Source organism: Sodiomyces alkalinus, assembly GCF_003711515.1.
Source record: "Sodiomyces alkalinus F11 unplaced genomic scaffold SODALscaffold_5, whole genome shotgun sequence".
Lineage (NCBI taxonomy): Eukaryota > Fungi > Ascomycota > Sordariomycetes > Glomerellales > Plectosphaerellaceae > Sodiomyces > Sodiomyces alkalinus.
In genome coordinates this window covers 546,550-563,010 of record NW_021167083.1, presented here as the reverse complement: position 1 = coordinate 563,010, position 16,461 = coordinate 546,550, and the positions used below count along the sequence as shown (strand labels likewise).

Here is a 16,461-nt window from a genome sequence, read left to right as displayed (position 1 = left end):
ATTTTGTGGCGCTCATAGGCACCAAAAGTTTTGTCTAATGGGGCGCCTGAGCCCCGAGACTAGTGGCTTGTGGACGGTTTTTGTGGCTGTCGAGTGGAAATCTTAAGAGACGGTGGGCATTCTGGGTTCCCATACGGAGTATTGATCCAACATTCGACCGACTTTCCTCTGGCTTTCTCCCCCCCAAAAGTATCACGACTTTCTTCCTCCGGTCCGCCACGAATCCGTCGTGATTGACTCTGGCTCGAAACGTACAGGTTTTTTTGTCTTCCTTGCGTGACTTATTGCGCTGCCTGTCCCTATTTTATCCAGCTGCTGCCAAATGTTTCCTCACTTCGCTCCCGCCGCATCCTCTTCTTCTTCTCCTACCGTCAACCTCGCTCTCCCCGACCGCCAGCCAACAATTTGTTGGGAACGAGGTTATGGACTTGAAGCAAATCTGCGCCTCCGTTACGAGAGAGTGAGGGCCTAGTACATCCTTTTGCTCGACTCCTGCAGCGTCAGCGTCCCCTGCAGCCCCCCCGTTTTCGACTGCCTTTGGGCAATCCCCGATCCCACCGTCCGCCGCTGGAGGCGACACCGACAAACAACGACTCGACATCTCTCGGCCTGACCAAGCGCGCCGCCATAAAAAGCTACGGGGAGAGTCATTATGGCTGAACAGGCGAACGCGGCTCTGCAAGCCGAGAATGCGCCTGCGGCTAAGCATTACTGGGGGTAAGCTGCTCTTGATGTTTTGCCACTTTGCGCCGATACCTGTCATGCTCCCGAATAGTTCGATTTTCTCCGCCTGACGCCGCGTGTAGCAAAGCCCAGAAGTGTCGCAAGGCCCTGCTCAGGGAATTGGAAAGCCTTCGTGAGGACAAGAATGTTAGTGGTCTTGGGCGCTACGAACAGCTGGAAAAGTTCATCGCCGAGTAAGTGATGCTCGTCCTGCCCCTGGTCGACGTAGTGTCGGATTTTTCCCCCTCCCCCTTCTTTTTCTTTTCTGAACGTCTCGCAGATTCCGCCTCGGCTGTGTCCAGACCATCTTCCTCAACTACGAGTATTCTGTCAAAGAAGGCGTAGAAGATACTTTGTGGCAGGCGCACAGCCTCGTCCACGCAGAGTACCGAAACACTCTCGAACGTGTCCGAAGTATCCCCCAACTCGCCGTCTTCAAGAATAAGCTGGAGAAGTCGTACCTGGACTTCCTCAAGGTCTCGCAACGCTTCTATGAAGGGTTTGTCCAACGTCTGGCGACCATTTACGATGTCCCGGAGCTTCGCCTGGCGTCGAAAAGTATCGACTCGAGAGAACTAGCAGAGAAGAACCCTGTCCGAGATGTCTCCGAGTCCACCCGCCAGTCCCTTGTTCTCTCCTGCTCCATGACGCTCATCCATATTGGCGACCTTCTCCGATATCGCTGCCAGGCGCGGCATCACAAGAAGCGCAGCTATCGGTCTGCCCTGACGTATTACAGTCTCTCGCACGACCTGAACCCTGGTTCGGGCCACGCCCACCACCAGATGGCGATTGTGTACCTGGACGAGAAGAAGCATTTCGAAATCGTCTACCATTTCTTCATGTCCCTGGCCGTTGCGCAACCTCACCCGAGAGCACTACGGAACCTCGAGTCTGAGCTTAAGTCGCTCCTTGCCGCTTCTGGCGCATCGACCTCGACGTCTCGCCGCTCAGGGCCGCCGAACATCCACGAACCGTTTATGAATTGGTTCGTCCGGCTTCATGCTTTTTTCCATCAAGGGGAGAAGTTTTCGCAGCAAGGGGAGCTCGAAAACGAGGTCCTTCACCGACTGGACATGTCCGTCAGAGCGCCAGATACGACAGCCATGCTTATGAAGATGGTGTTGGTCAATATAGCTGCCTATTACGTGGCTAAGAGCAGGCTCAGTGGTAAGAAAATCTGCGTCTTTTTGCCACACTCTCTGTCGGTCTAACATTCGCACAGCTGAAGGAACGGGCCCTGCTGCTAAGTACACTGCCATGCTCCTTCGATTCAACGTTCTCTTCTTCAGGACGCTGGCACGCGCCCTTTTGAACGAATTAAAAACCCTCCAAGAACAGCGCGTGGAGTGGGACGAGACCAATAAAAACGACGACACCTCGGTTGCGACCGAGGGACGTCCGAACTCAACTCCTGCCCAGCTTAGGCTTCTCCCTCTTGTTCGCCTTTACGCTTCTTGGCTTGTCGGTCACAGGTCGGATGTCGGTGCTGCGGCAGCAGAAGACACCAAGCTTGTCGTGCAAGAGCAGGGTAAAACATTTGCCGCATGCCTCACGTTGCTCGTCGAGGCCTATGCTTCCGAGGCCCTTAAGATCGCGCCTTACCTGTTACCTGAAGACCATATGGCACTCGGTTTACTGCCTCTGAACTCGCCTGCACTTCCAGACTCATGTCGACTCTCGTACGATCAGGAAAAAGGAAGGGAGAAACCCGTTTGCGACCTCTACACCGATAAGCGCTCTGAGGGCTTTGCGGATTCCGTCGCCCGAGTATTAGATATCATGCACTGCGGGTATTTCTTGAGCGGAGACCCGACGTTGCCCTTCGCTCTGGATGAATCCAACTTGGAGTTCACTTACCAGACGGAATCTCCGGTACCTCAGCTTGTAACGACCCCAAGGTTGGAGAACACTAACCTAAACCATACACCCAAGGCTCAGGCGGCCCGGCCGGGGACTCGCGACGAACACCGCAGTCCCAGAGCTGGCCGCGCTGGTGGCCCTCACACTGTTCCTGCCGCTCACGAGGACCTCGTTTCCGGTGGAGAAACCGCCCACGAGGCAGCGCTCTCCCCGAACAGGAGCCTTAGGTCTTCATCCACGGGTCCCGTAGCTCAGGGCTTTGATTCTCTCCCATCGGGAGAAGCCCTGCCTCGGACCACCGTATCTCAGGACGGGATGGACTACGACTTTACGGAGAACACCGCGGTCATGAACATGGTTCACGAATTTCTTACCCCACCAGTGGCGCGTTCGAACCAGCCCCAAGGACGGTCGGCTCAAGGCCGCGAGGATACCTCATACGGCATGCATTCCACCACTGCCAACGAAGTCTTCGGTACCTTGCCGGCTAGGAATACACCGACGCTGGGATCCCCCAGTGCGTTCCCCGGTTTGCCCTGGGGAATGGTGTACACACCTACTCCCAACCGCTCAATGGCAGAGCGCTCTCCGTCTACAAGTTCGGCCTACATGGCTGCGGCTGCCCAGAATGCTTCCAGGGTGAACGCCGCCTCTTCTGATGTGTCAAATCGGCAAGGTCCGGCAGCTCCCTTCTTTCCGGCTCCTTCGAGCACCTCTCAGCAGTATCCCCAGTATACGACCGCGTACTCTGCCGACGACCTTTTGGATGCCCACCGGGCGCAGCTTCTCCAGGCGTTCGGTGGCAGAGCGTCTAGATCCCGTCCGACTAGCCGGGACTATTCGGCCTCTGGCCACGACCCCGGCCGTTCATCCCAGGCCGCACCGGCCACAGGAAATCAGGAGGAGCTTGCTCCACGGCATGTTCTTCCCGAGAGCGGCTACCTCGCTTCCTCCACTACTTCGGCCTTTTCGCACCCCAGTAGCCTTTTCCAAGGCACCCCTTATGACGGACAAGTGAATCCGTACGGGGTACCCATGCACAACGCCTATCAAGGCGCCGAGTACCCTTCGCGCGGCGATGCTCTTGCCTATGACGCGACGTCCACCAACGGGGGTTACGTGAACAGCTACGGCGGCCAGGTTCTTCCCCAGGCGTCCAGAGACGATAATCTCCAGAGGCAGCGGACCATGCATAGCATTCCGTAGGACTAGCAGGGTTGCATTGAATTTGCTGCGCTACCCTGTCCCTATATTGGCTCGGAGCTGTGTATCATGCCTTGTCTCTCGCTCAGTTCTTACCATATCGTTATCTGTCTTGTCACAGCAGCTTTGTCTAGGTCTCTGGCCGGCTACGTTAGATGCTACTCGGCGCTTTCTGTGGTTTTGGCTTCCTGTCCCCAGGCGAGCGCTGGATTCCCGCCGACTGCTGCCGTTGGTGGCGTTTTACACCTGCATTGATACGGCAAAGTGTAAGTACTTTACACTTGAACGATCGCCCGGTTCCTTGGCTGACATGTTCTAGGCCTTTGCTGCAGTTATGGCGGGCATCTTGGCGTTCAATGCGTGGAGAATGATGGGACGTTAGGGAAGGAGCAGGAGCTGTCGTCTGAGGTGCTGTGTATGGGTTGTCGAAATACTTTGCAGACATCCATCACAAGATGAAGCGTCGCGCAGAACGGGGAGGGGGGGCAAAAAGTTGGCGAAAAGAAGTCGCACTGCCGTTCTCCCATCGGAGAGACAGGGCGATGAATGAAGTCCCTCGTTTGTGTTACTTTTTTGTCCTTCTCTCCTTGCGCCGAGGAAATATCTCAGAACCCCGTCTTCCCTAGGGGTCGAATCTCGGGCTTTAGTCTCAATCGTCGTGTCTTCATGCAAGGGCGCCTAGGGTCCTATGACTAAAATGCACGAGGATCCAGACGAAAGGAAAAGAGAAGGGAAAAAAAAGGAAGAGAAAAAAAAGAAATTGCCAGTTGATGCAGAAGCAATGCCTAAGCCTGGGTTGATGTTGATACTTTCCTCCCTGGGTGCAAAACGCCGTTGTTGAAACCGTTTTCCCTTTTCTAACCGTCAACGCCTCGCCAGGCCCCTGAAGCAAACAGATTTTGAGGGGGCACACCCTGCTTCTACGATGTACCCACTAGAGAGCTCTTTTGTTTTTGTTGAATTACGATGACTGATAAGCCTGCTTGGGGAAGGGGTATCTGGGGGGGGGGTGCGAAGGCAGTTAGTCGTCGGCATGTACCGGGAAAAGAAAACAGGATATAGAGAAAAAAGGGTGGAGGCAGAGATAGAAGCAGCAGCAGCAGCAGCAGCAGCAGCAAAAACTTACGAAGGACCCAACTCCTGAATGCTCAGCTTGGCGAGCCACTGGCCCATGTCGATGCACTCATGGAGAGGCTTGCCCTCGACAAGACCGGCGAGGAAGCCGCCGGCGAAAGCGTCACCGGCACCGTTGGTGTCGTTGATCTTCTCCGTCTCGATGGGCTTGACGGGGTACTCCTTGACGGCGTCCTCGCCCTGGACGGCGACGAGGGTGGGGTCGGTGCCCTGGGTGACGATGGCGACGCGCTTGCGCTGGGTGTTCTCCTTGGGGAGGTTGGCGAGGTGCTTGGCGATGGTGGGGAGGTCGGCGCCGGCGAGGCCGTGGGACTCGGCGTAGGCGGCGGCCTCGGCCTCGTTGCCGATGACGACGTCCCAGTAGGGGGCGCTGGCGTCGAGGGGCTCCTTGAAGAACTGGGGGATGAAGGGGGCGGAGAGGCTGAGGGCGAAGAGCTTGTTCTTGGCGGCGGCCTCGTGGGCGAGCTTCATGATGGCCGGCGGGCACACGGTGAAGTGGTAGCCGCCGATGTAGAAGGCCTCGGCGTTCTCGGCCAGGGCCCAGATCTCGGGCTTCTCCAGGTGGTCCAGGGCGTAGGTGTTGGCGGCGCCCAGCTCGGTGACCATGGAGCGGTTGTGGCCCGTGATGACGACGCCGCAGCGGCCGGTCGGGGTGGCGGGGTCGACGCGGTACTCGACGCGCAGGCCGGCGGCCTTGACGGCGTCGTGGAGGATCGAGGCGTACTTGTCGTCGCCTACGCCGCCCAGGTAGACGACGGAGTTGGGGGGCAGCAGGTACTGGGCTCCGCGGGCCGTGTTCTGGGCGGCGCCGCCGGCAATGAGCTTGGCATCGTAGTTGTTCAGCAGGTCCTCGTAGATGGGGAGGTGCTCGGGGGAGGCGAGGATGGCATCGTTGGCCTTGAGCTTGTACTTGGCCAGGAGGTCATCGTTGCCGACTGCCTGGATATCTGAAGAATAGTGAGCAAAAAAGAAGAAAGAAGAAGAAGAAAAAAAAGAAGAAAAATTGAGGGATGAGGGGTTAGTCTGGTCCCAGAAGGAGAGGGAGGAGAATATGATTTCAACTATTCCGGATCAGCCGAATTGAAATTGCAAATCACGTACCAAGCAGCGGGTTCTCAAGGCAGAGAAGCGCATATTCCTTGACGGGAGCCATACTTGACAATTGGCTTGCTCGGCGGACTATGGTATGTTGATGCCGTTGAAAGAGTTTGCAGGTGAGAGGTGCGATGGTGGGGTTGAAGGGGCTTGAGGGGCTGAAGAGGTTGAAGGGGCTGAAGCGGTCGAAGGGGTTGAACGGGTTGGAGGGGGAGGAGTACAGGGACTGGGAGGAATTGGCGGGGTTTCCGTTTACCAATCGAGGGGTTGTGTCAGGTCTGGCGGGGCTGGTGCCGGTACAAAGGGGTCGTGTAGATTGTGCAGTTGCCCGTATACAAATTGTACCCAAGTGGTTTGTACCGATTGTACCATTTGTACGGATACAGATGGTTCGTTCCCTAAGCCCCGCCGATGTCGCTCTAACTGAGGAGCTGAAGAACCTGAATTTCGCCGCCATGGCCGAAGTTTGCGCTGTTTGATAAAGTGAGGATGTTTTCATGTTGCATTGCACATTGCACGTTGCACATTGGCCCCAGGTCTGAGAGGAAGAGTGAAGGAGCGAATTCCTTCAACGGATAACGGAGCTGAGCACCTCGGTTTTTTAGTTCATTCTACGATATGAGATGATGATGATGATCGTATGACATTCATTCGCTCTACCCCGTCATAGTGCAGGACCTGACTTGCAAAAGAGACTAAGTGCAAATACAGGATTTGGTTTGATGTTGACTTGCAACATCTCGACGCAAAAGCAAGGTAATCCTCGATTGTGGCAGCAACCGAGCGCCTCATGAAAAAAAAGTCGATGCCTGTAATTTTCACCGGGGGTATTCGGGCATTTCACCGCTTTGCAAAAAGTGAGAGCCAGAGTCTCTGGGGGTTTCATACGAGAAATGCCACGGTACTTTGTCACCAGAGCTAACATCAATATGCCCTCGGAAGTACCTCGAAAGATGCCAGCCGCGTAACACCATCCCAATGTAACCATAAAATCCTGCCGTGTCACATTTTTTACTCCTTGATCTTCTGGGTACCACGCAGCAGACCCGTCCTCCTGGCAGCAATAAGACCGGCCTTCTGACCCGCCGAGGCGTACCGGGAAATGGTCGACGCCTTACCAATATGTTGATGGTTACCCTGAGAGGATAGTCAGTACCTGTGACCCTCATCGTTCCATCGTGCGCGAGGTTACTTACACCACCGTGAGGATGGTCGACGGGGTTCATGGCAACACCACGAGTCTTGGGCCAAGAGTTGCGCTTGACAGCGTACTTGTGCTTGGCACGAGAAGCCTCTGTAGAGAGGAACGTATTAGCATCATCTTCGCCCTGCCTTTTCGTGTGCTTATCCTGCTTCGAGCCAAATCTGGCAAGGGCACGAGAAAGAGAGAAGAGAGAGAGAGAAGAGAGTATCATACTCAGGAGGGGCTTGTCGGTACGGCCACCGCCAGCGACGATGCCGATCATTCCTCTCGCGCGGCTGTGGACGACCTTCTTCGCGCCGGACGGGAGCTTGATGCGGGTCTTGCCCTCATCGGGGTTGTGGCCGATGATGGTGATGTAGTTGCCCGAGGTACGGGCGAGGGTGCCACGGTCACCGATCTTCTCCTCGACGTTGGAGACGACGGTACCCTCGGGCATGGAGCTGAGGGGGAGGACGTTGCCGACGGTCAGGGCCGCCCGCTTGCCGGCGTAGATGAACTGGCCGGTGTACATGCCCTCGTTGGCGATGAAGGTCTCGGTGTGCTGCTTGAACTTGTAGGGGTCCTTGAACACCACCTTGGCGAGGGGCGCGCCACGGCCGGGGTCGTGGATGATCTCCTTCACGATGCCGCGGAGGTATCCATGGCGCTCGGAGTAGTCGAGGGTTCGGAACTTGGCCGGGGCCTGGAGGAAATCAAATCACACCACGTTAGGAATATTGCGCTTTTCTCGGGGTTCTTTTTCTTTGGGTATAGCTAAGCTCGTCTCGCTCGGTTCGATTCTCACCTTGTTGAGGCGGGTGTTGGCGGTGAAAATAGAGCCGCGGCCCTTTCTCTGATTGCGGATCTAAAAGGCGTAGCATGTCAGCTTCATCGTCATCACCACCTTCCTTTTCGTCTTGGTGTTGTCGGGCGGGTCATGCAGCGAGAAGGCGTGGGACGAAATTGAATTTCATCTTCGGTCTCGCCCTCTTTTGCAGCAACCCAATGGCTTTGTAAAGCATCTTCCCCAACGTCCTGTTGATTTGGAGTGTTCTAAGGGTTACTTACAACGCGACCCATCTTGTCTTCCTCTGCGTGCGGAAGTCTGGGTGTTGTCGTCGATGGAGGGTTGCGACAAGTCGTTCAGTTCACGTAGGAACCTGGAAATTTTTGGCGAACTTGTGGCTCTGGGGGAAAGCCCTACCTTTTTACGAACACGTGACCTCAATTCTTACATAACTCGCCGGTCTGTGCACCTGGTCATTGGGCCCCATAGAATTGTATCCGCTATTTCAGTTCCCCACTCTCTACCCAATGACGGACTAGCTTCCCGCCTCTCTCCTCTCCCAAAAGACCATCCAACCTCACTGCTCCAGACCACAGCCTGTAGGTGAATCCATCGCGATTGCTTCACTTGCAGGCTGCCGCGTCGATATCCACACCACGACAACCTCGTGGACTCCGTCTATCCGTCACATTACTTCATACTATTCTGTGATGGTATTGCCAAAAAAAAAAAAAAAGAAAGAAAGAAAGAAAAAAGAGATACTCTCTCGTCCCTGGCAAGCGATCTTCTTCCGTTGGCTTTTCCAGCGGTGGAAGACGTGTGAGGGTGTTCCTTCGAAGCTTTGTGCACTGTTCATCTGTTCTTGTTGTTGCATTTCAATTATTGCGGGGGAATGCGAAATGCTGACATATGAGCGGAAGAAGCAAACTACGGGTCAAGCGACAAAATCACGCCCCGCGGTCCTTTGGGCGGCGTCTCGTTGTTTTTGGACGTCTGATTTCATCGGAAATGAGAATCGTATCTTGCCAAACCCCCCCTATCAAGCTTAGGATGTCTGATGACAGATGCCTACAGCCATTTTGGGTGGCGACCAAGGCTGTGGAAGCCGACCGCGTTTCCCAATAGTCCCACTGCTTTCTGGACACAGGAAGGATCAAGTGGTCAGACATGCATTCAGCCAACACTTTCGTGTAAACACCAAAAATTGAGGCCTTATCTGGGCCAGGCGGTCATTCCAGGACCTTACCTTGTTGCTTAACTTTGCGACCGGCTTCCTGTTCTTCCCATTTCCTATTTCCGAGCTTTTCCCCAATTCCACTGGTTCAAATGCACACGAACTGGAGATGGAGTCAGAACAGCAAAGTCGGCAGCTTGAGGCCATGGCAGGCACGGCCTGGTTTTTCTTTGGATACCGCACTGCAAGCATCTCCGACACCGGCAACGTCTCCGAGCGGAGAACGTGGTCATAATGCCCATCATGGGCAAAGGAGATAGGGACTCGGCGGCCATAATAATGTGTCTATCCTTACGTCGACTGGGAGCCATTGGCTTCGCTTCGCTTGCCGATTGCGCATGTTACGATTTGGGCTACGGAATTTGCCCGTGGCCATATAATACCTCATGTCCCTCGGCGTGGCGGGATTACAACCGTCAAGACAGTCTGACTTGTTTGCCCAACTTCAACCATTGAGTTGTTGGTTGGACTCGATTTTGCGTGTGAGTGCAAGCTCTGTGTGGCTTCTGCTTCTATGTTCTACGGTCACCAACTGCGATGGTCCAAAGGTCAACCATTACTTGTGTTGAGTAGGCCTCAACGGGCTGCCCTTGCGACTGACTAGGTTGGCCCACCCACAAAAGACATGACTGATCCAAGTTGATCTTCGGCTCTGTTCTAGCTAGTCATTACCGAATACTCACTGCTGTGCGATAAGAGGCGTAGGACGGGCTTGGTTATCAGCGGCCAGGGTCAACATAAGAAAAAGGGCGGCAAGGTCACGGGCGGAGACACTGAGAGATGGCCCATGATATCAGTCAGCTGTTGAATAAAAGTAGTAGTAGAGGAAATCAAGAGATGGACCATTTGGGTGAACAAATCTACTCCGTAGCTTGACCTTGACCTGAGCCTATCAGAGTGTCGCAGAGCGAGAGGGCAAGAGAGTACGTTGTATGTCAGAAGGAGTGTGGCTCCAGCAAAGATAACCACGACCGGGGGGTGTTTTGTGGCCACGGCGCGTTGTTGGCCCAGCGCGGAAACCCTCCCTCTTTCATCATCGCTCCAGTCTTTGCTCAAGCTTGGACTCCACCCACCATCAACGAACTAGGTCACCCGCCGATTTCGCATCCATGCGAAACTCATCTCTGTCTTGATTGATACACCAACAACAACCGAAGCTACCATTTACCAAGGGAAACAAGCTCGCCGCGAACGATGACGGACGATTCCTCCGACTTATCGTCGCTTTCTTCTCTTTCCCCGGTCCCTTCTGACATCGAGTCCGATGGCCCTTCGCAGACCAAGAATGGTATCCTAAAGTTCTTCAACAAGCTCCCCAAGGGAGAGAAGAAGAAGCCCTCCCCTCCAGTCAAGGAGCCCTCACCACCACCGCGGAAAAGGTCGCCTTCGCCTCCTCATGAATATACTCTAGCCGACAACCCCGACATCGCTGTAAGTAGCTCGTTGGCGCGTCCACGTCCGCCCACGTCCGCCCACGTCCAATCCACGCGATTGACGCGACATTTCGCGTGCGCAACCACCGCGGACCTGTACCCGGCACCCCCAAGCTGACCTTGTCTCTCGTTTTCAGTTTATTGTCATGTTTAGGAGTCGGTTCAACGAGGTGTTCCCCAAAAATTTATCCAATTTTGGACCGCAAGAGCTCGAGAATGATATCAGCGACACGCCTCCGGGACAACGGGTTGAGAACTTCCTTTGCGCCCTATTAGGGCTGCTGCTTAATCGCAAGCAGGATGTCAAGTATGACTTGTGCGACCCTCCTACTACGTGCTGAAATCTATGCTAATTTACCTACTTGCGCCAGGCCTGGTCACTATATGCGCGCTCTGGAAGACGCTATCAGCAGCCACAAAAGCCAGTGGCCTCGAGCCTGGGATGGCAAGAGTCCTCTGTCCGGCGGGGCCAGCTTTCATAGCATGGTCAATACCGAGAGAGTACGTCTGAAGTGCACATGGTCGCATCGCAACTTGGCCCAACTCTTGCGCGACCAGAGAAATTACTATTACTACCCAAAGAACTTCATGTCTCATCGTGCTGACTATTTCTGCTCCAGCTGACCCTACTTCGCGCCCTTGCCCTCTGGTCTCTTTCCGGCTCCGAGGCCATCCGAACTTTGATCAACAAGTCCTACAGGCAGAACCGCCACGAAGATGATTTGAATCAACCGCTTTCCGTGCAACCCTGGGGTACCGACTGGGATAAGAGACGATACTACCTGATTGAGGGTTTGGACGACACTGCCTTCCGCGTCTACCGCGAGAGTAACCCCGCCAACCTCAAAAGAACGTGGTGGTCGGTTGCGGGATCGATCGAAGAACTCACGGCGTTGGCGGATAAGCTGGAAACAAAGGACGGTGGACCCAAGGCGAGGAAGCTTGCCCAAAAAATGATGACCGCCATTCCTCGATTTGAGGCGACTGAAGAGGTACGTCATCCAGTCGTTCCACGTTTTCTCCCGTCATGCACACATGCTAACAACACATGAACAAAAACAGAAACGTCGGCGACGAGAGTACCGACAAGCGCAGAAGAACCGCTTCAAGCGACCCTCACCCGGCTTCTCCCTCTACGAGGGACGCACACGCGGCAAGCGCATCAAATACACCTTTTCGGATGAAGAGGACGACTTCTACACGGATTCTACGCGCCGCTCCACCCGCAATACCGGCACACACACGCCCGCTGAGCCCGCAGGTCCTACCACCACGGCGAGCGGTCGTCAGGTCCGAGCGCCCAATCGCTTGGATGCTGCCGCCGCGGGCAGCGCGACTGTCGGTGCTCAGGGGGATGGGTCGGAGCGCGACGAGAACGCCCTCGGCCGTGGTGGTCGTCCCAGGCGATCCGCAGCCATCCATCACGGGACAAACGGCTGGTCCAAACCGACTAGGTCTCGCGACGTCTCGAACGACATGGACGTGGATGAGGACCCCAGCGAACCTGAACTCGGAGACGACGAGGAAGGAGACGAGCATGTGCCGGAAGAGAGCGAGGAGGAAGAGGAAGAAGACGACGAGTTCAACGAGGACGAAATCATGGTAGATGACCATCTCGAGCAACGGCCCCGGGGCCAACTCATAGTGGAACTCAAGGTCAACGGTTCGGCGCTCAGCAAGTTAAAGGCAGCAGCAGCAGCCAAGGGGGCCTTGACCCCGTCCCCGGATAGTAAGGACGGAGAGCAAGATGGCGAACGGAAACCGAGCGAGGGGGCCCGCCAGAGTCCCTCCGAGGGAATCGAGCCGGCTGACACGATCAAGGACAGGACGCCTGAGCCCGAGGATAATAAGGTGTCAGACAAGATGCCTGCGACCCCTTTGGCCTTGCAACCCACGTCTCTGGCTCTTCGAGGTAGCCCGGACAAGCAGCAAGATGCCGCCGACGGCAAAGAGTAGGCGAGGAAATGGGGGGGGGGCGGAGATTCCAGCCTCGGGACGAAACTGATAGGGACTGGCGTGATTGGCGTTATGAGAGAAAAAAACGAACATTTTGGCAGTCGATATTCGTAGGGGTTACGATACCTTGAGAGGAGGCATGCCAAAGGTATTGATTGCTCTTTACATAGACACTGGGGGACTTTTGACAAACCCACTAGAGCTGTGTGTGGTCATGTATTCTAAGGTTCAGTGGGGAGCACGGTCGTGTTCTAGGACGATTATAGGTTTTACACATGACTCTAATATGAGTACAGAATACTCCGATCGTTGGCCTGAAGCTATAGAAGGGACTGAGAAGTATTACCATGTCCGGGTCACCTGTATCTTGACCTCGCAGATCCCGGCTGCCCGGGTATGGGCCAGTTGTTCACGCCGTACCACCACCTCCTGACCCTGGCGCCGACGGACGAGCCGTGGACCTGAGCGTTGCGGTTCCAACTCTGCCACCCCAGCAGGAGCAAGTTGTAGAGCACGCCCTGCAGCAGCGGCATCATGACCTGTACCATGGTAGTCAGTACAACTCGTTCACCATGAAATGGAAGCATTGCCGGGGGGGGGGGAAGGGATAGACCAAAAGAAGAGTGAGACGAACCTGATCCCGCACGGTGATCCACGCGACCTTCCCCCAAGTATCGGCCTTGGATATGCTGTGTAGGTAGCTCTGCTCGAAGCGCAGGTCCGGCATGGGCGGGAGGTGGGCGGCCCGCCGCCGGGGCTTGATTACGCTGTAGGGGATGTCTTCTTCATCCTCGTCTTGGTCGATTCCGTCCCTTTCGTAACTCCGGTCCCCGTCGAGGTCGTCGGCATCGTATAGCGAGACTGGGATCTTCTCGGAGGCGGAGGTGGTCGGGTTGAGGTCGTGGGTGGCGGACGGGGCGCGGTTGATGTGCGCGGTCTGAATCGTTTCCGCCACCTGCGCGGGAATGGAGGATGCCATGGTGGGTTCCGGAAGGATTAGGGAAACGGGCCAGCAGTAAATATCAGGGGGAGGCAATGGGGTTGAATCGTTGAATGGTTGAGGGTTTGAATGGGCTGGTTGCGGTCCGCGATGGGAGGCTCCTCGTACTCTGTACCGTACCTTTATCCGTAAGGTAAGGTAGGTACGAAGTTACTCCGTACACTGTTCGGCGCCAACGTTTCGCGGAGCTCAGGTAGTCTCGATTCGTTTATTAAGGTACCCTACTTAACTGCATACCGGTATACATTCTTATACATCCAATGAGGTCATCGACATCTCGAACAGTCATCTCGGCGGACCGGGAAATCTGGAGCCCCGAAGCCCTTTCATTGGGTCTCCCCGCCACAGCCACCGCAACAAGTTTTCTCTACAAACATGCTTGGGTAGCGTTGTGGCCCGCTAGGACAGGGAATTGCGCACGAAATAGAAGAACGACTCTCTTATCGTCTCGTCATCCCAACTTCCCCCCAGACACATCTTCATCAGCAGCTTTTTCTTCTCTTCTGAAGAATTACCGCCAAGATGTCGGATCCCAACGCCACCGAGGCGGAGAAGAACGTACGCATCATCAGATTCCCTTTCCCGCTTGCTCACAGCGCGCCCCCTCTTTGCCCCGCGGTCAAGAAATTGCTCAAGAAGGAAGAACACTGACACGTTTCAACAATAATAGATCGAGATCTGGAAGGTCAAGAAGCTCATCAAACGGCTCGAGGCGGCTCGTGGTAATGGCACCAGCATGATCTCTCTGATCATTCGTACGTGACCCCTTCGCTTACCCGTCGTCCCACGGCGGTGTCCGAACCTGAACCAACTTCTGCTGACACCTTTTCTCACAGCGCCCAAGGATCAGATTTCCCGCGCCGCCAAGATGTTGGCGGAAGAATACGTAAGCCCATCTGTTTCGCTTTCTTCTTTCCTTCTTTTACTACGGCCGGCGACTAACAAGTCAAATAGGGAACGGCTTCGAACATCAAGTCGCGTGTCAACCGACAGTCCGTGCTCTCCGCCATCACATCGACCCAGCAGCGACTCAAGCTTTACAACAAGGTGCCTCCCAACGGCCTTGTTGTCTACTGCGGTGAAATCTTGACATCCGAAGGCAAGGAGCGGAAGGTCAACATCGACTTCGAGCCCTTCAAGCCCATCAACACCTCGCTGTACCTCTGTGACAACAAGTTCCACACCGAGGCGCTGGCTGAGTTGCTCGAGTCGGACCAAAAGTTCGGATTCATCATCATGGACGGTAACGGTGCCCTCTTCGGCACGCTGAGCGGGAACACCCGAGACATCATCCACAAGTTCTCCGTCGACCTGCCCAAGAAGCACGGTCGTGGTGGTCAGTCGGCGCTCCGGTTCGCCCGTCTCCGCGAGGAGAAGCGCCACAACTACGTGCGCAAGGTGTCGGAGTTGGCCGTCCAGAACTTCATCACGGCCGACAAGGTCAACGTCGCCGGTCTCATCCTGGCGGGTTCGGCCGATTTCAAGAACGACCTGAACCAGTCCGACATGTTCGACAACCGCCTGCAGAGCAAGGTCATCAAGGTCGTAGACGTGTCGTATGGTGGCGAGAACGGGTTCAACCAGGCCATCGAGCTGGCGTCGGAAACCCTGGGCAACGTCAAGTTCATCCAGGAGAAGAAGCTCATCGGCAAGTACTTCGAGGAGATCAGCCAGGATACCGGCCGCATCTGCTACGGTATCGATGACACGCTCAAGGCGCTGGAACTCGGTGCCGTCGAGACTCTTATCGTGTTTGAGAACCTCGAGATCACTCGCTGGGTGCTGAAGAACAGCGAAGGTGCCGAAATCATCCTTCACACCACCAAGCTGCAGGAGCAAGGCGACCGCTCGCAGTTCATGGACAAGGAGACGGGGCAGGAGATGGACGTGGTATCGCAAGATTCGTTCCTGGAATGGATCGCCGAACATTACAGGGACTTTGGCACAACCCTCGAGTTCGTGTCGGACAGGTCGACGGAAGGAAACCAGTTTGTCAAGGGCTTTGGCGGCATTGGCGGCCTTCTCCGATACAAGGTCAACTTTGAGCAGCTCGCTGACTTTGAGGACGATGATGAGTTTTATGACGGTAAGCACGACAATGATTCTAGAAAGAAAAGAAGAAGAAAAGCGTGTGTGGAAACTGACTTGTATCGATTTCTTTAGATTGACCAACCGCATCCTCCACTGGAGGATCCGCTGAAGTGCCAACTACGCTGGAACATGATCAAGCCGATTTCTACCAGCAGGCTCCGCCCGAGCCAGCACCAAGCGCAAACACGAACGCAAGCGCAAGCGCAGGCGCAGGCGCAGGCGCAGGCGCAGGCGCAAGCACCAGCGCCGCTCATGGGCGCCTGATGGGCCGATCCGCGGCCAACTCCAACCGGGGCCAGGGTCACCAGACGGCGCGCCCGAGCCCGCTCCGTTCCGTCATGATGGCCGGCTGAAGTAAAGAGTACGAGAAGTAAAAGATTGCAGGTACGTTCAATATTCAATATTCCTTCCCTTTTCCTCCCAAGCTTCTCTTCCCAGTCTCCCTGACCATTTTCTCTGTTGCTTAGATCATTACCCACCCCTTTTTATTTACGATGGAATTTGGGCCGTCCAGGTGCCAGATGTCCCAAGTCCTGGGCTCTTAGGGTAGGATGGTGATAACCGGGGAGACGCTGTGTGAGGACTGGTCGGGTAGTCATCTGCGCGATGCAGCAAGCTGCTGCCGGGCCGTTAGGAGTATTGAGACGGCCAACACATAACCGAGTCACTCGTTTTGCGACGTTGTCCATCGCCTCTGTGAAATTATGCATGACCATGAGATCAAAGTCGGGACGTGGCAGGGGGGAAACGAGGGTCGTT

At 55.3% G+C, this 16,461-nt stretch overlaps 7 protein-coding genes across 7 annotated transcripts; 4 read left to right on the top strand and 3 right to left on the bottom strand.

Annotated features, from left to right (window-relative positions):
• Positions 1-466: 466 nt before the first annotated feature.
• Positions 467-3,866, top strand: SODALDRAFT_163732 (hypothetical protein). The gene is made up of 4 exons (XM_028606952.1): positions 467-717; positions 807-917; positions 1,004-1,893; positions 1,955-3,866. The coding sequence occupies exons 1-4, from the start codon at positions 653-655 to the stop codon at positions 3,790-3,792; spliced, it is 2,904 nt and encodes a 967-aa protein (XP_028466309.1). The 5' UTR covers positions 467-652; the 3' UTR covers positions 3,793-3,866.
• Positions 3,867-4,750: 884 nt separating this feature from the next.
• SODALDRAFT_339891 (adenosine kinase) lies at positions 4,751-6,076 on the bottom strand (the record flags this gene model as incomplete). The annotated part of the gene is made up of 3 exons (XM_028612896.1): positions 4,751-4,787; positions 4,916-5,870; positions 6,025-6,076. 3 exons carry the CDS (start codon positions 6,074-6,076, stop codon positions 4,751-4,753), a joined length of 1,044 nt encoding a protein of 347 aa, XP_028466308.1.
• Positions 6,077-7,029: 953 nt separating this feature from the next.
• On the bottom strand, positions 7,030-8,281 carry SODALDRAFT_323970 (60S ribosomal protein L2; the record flags this gene model as incomplete). Its single annotated transcript, XM_028609845.1, has 5 exons — positions 7,030-7,155; positions 7,215-7,312; positions 7,436-7,904; positions 8,007-8,066; positions 8,270-8,281. 5 exons carry the CDS (start codon positions 8,279-8,281, stop codon positions 7,030-7,032), a joined length of 765 nt encoding a protein of 254 aa, XP_028466307.1.
• Positions 8,282-8,897: 616 nt separating this feature from the next.
• Positions 8,898-9,457, top strand: SODALDRAFT_359595 (hypothetical protein; the record flags this gene model as incomplete). Its single annotated transcript, XM_028614188.1, has 3 exons — positions 8,898-8,979; positions 9,063-9,086; positions 9,198-9,457. The coding sequence occupies 3 exons, from the start codon at positions 8,898-8,900 to the stop codon at positions 9,455-9,457; spliced, it is 366 nt and encodes a 121-aa protein (XP_028466306.1).
• An 818-nt stretch (positions 9,458-10,275) lies between these two features.
• On the top strand, positions 10,276-12,997 carry SODALDRAFT_333094 (hypothetical protein). The gene is made up of 5 exons (XM_028611882.1): positions 10,276-10,653; positions 10,793-10,962; positions 11,027-11,156; positions 11,276-11,647; positions 11,718-12,997. Exons 1-5 carry the CDS (start codon positions 10,417-10,419, stop codon positions 12,609-12,611), a joined length of 1,803 nt encoding a protein of 600 aa, XP_028466305.1. The 5' UTR covers positions 10,276-10,416; the 3' UTR covers positions 12,612-12,997.
• On the bottom strand, positions 12,818-13,751 carry SODALDRAFT_350719 (DUF1770-domain-containing protein). The gene is made up of 2 exons (XM_028613500.1): positions 13,246-13,751; positions 12,818-13,150 (listed from the first exon to the last, which is right to left on the bottom strand). The coding sequence occupies exons 1-2, from the start codon at positions 13,588-13,590 to the stop codon at positions 12,968-12,970; spliced, it is 528 nt and encodes a 175-aa protein (XP_028466304.1). The 5' UTR covers positions 13,591-13,751; the 3' UTR covers positions 12,818-12,967.
• Positions 13,752-13,965: 214 nt separating this feature from the next.
• SODALDRAFT_344434 (peptide chain release factor eRF/aRF subunit 1) lies at positions 13,966-16,055 on the top strand (the record flags this gene model as incomplete). Its single annotated transcript, XM_028613164.1, has 5 exons — positions 13,966-14,169; positions 14,282-14,366; positions 14,448-14,497; positions 14,566-15,697; positions 15,802-16,055. Exons 1-5 carry the CDS (start codon positions 14,134-14,136, stop codon positions 16,053-16,055), a joined length of 1,557 nt encoding a protein of 518 aa, XP_028466303.1. The 5' UTR covers positions 13,966-14,133.
• Positions 16,056-16,461: the final 406 nt, after the last annotated feature.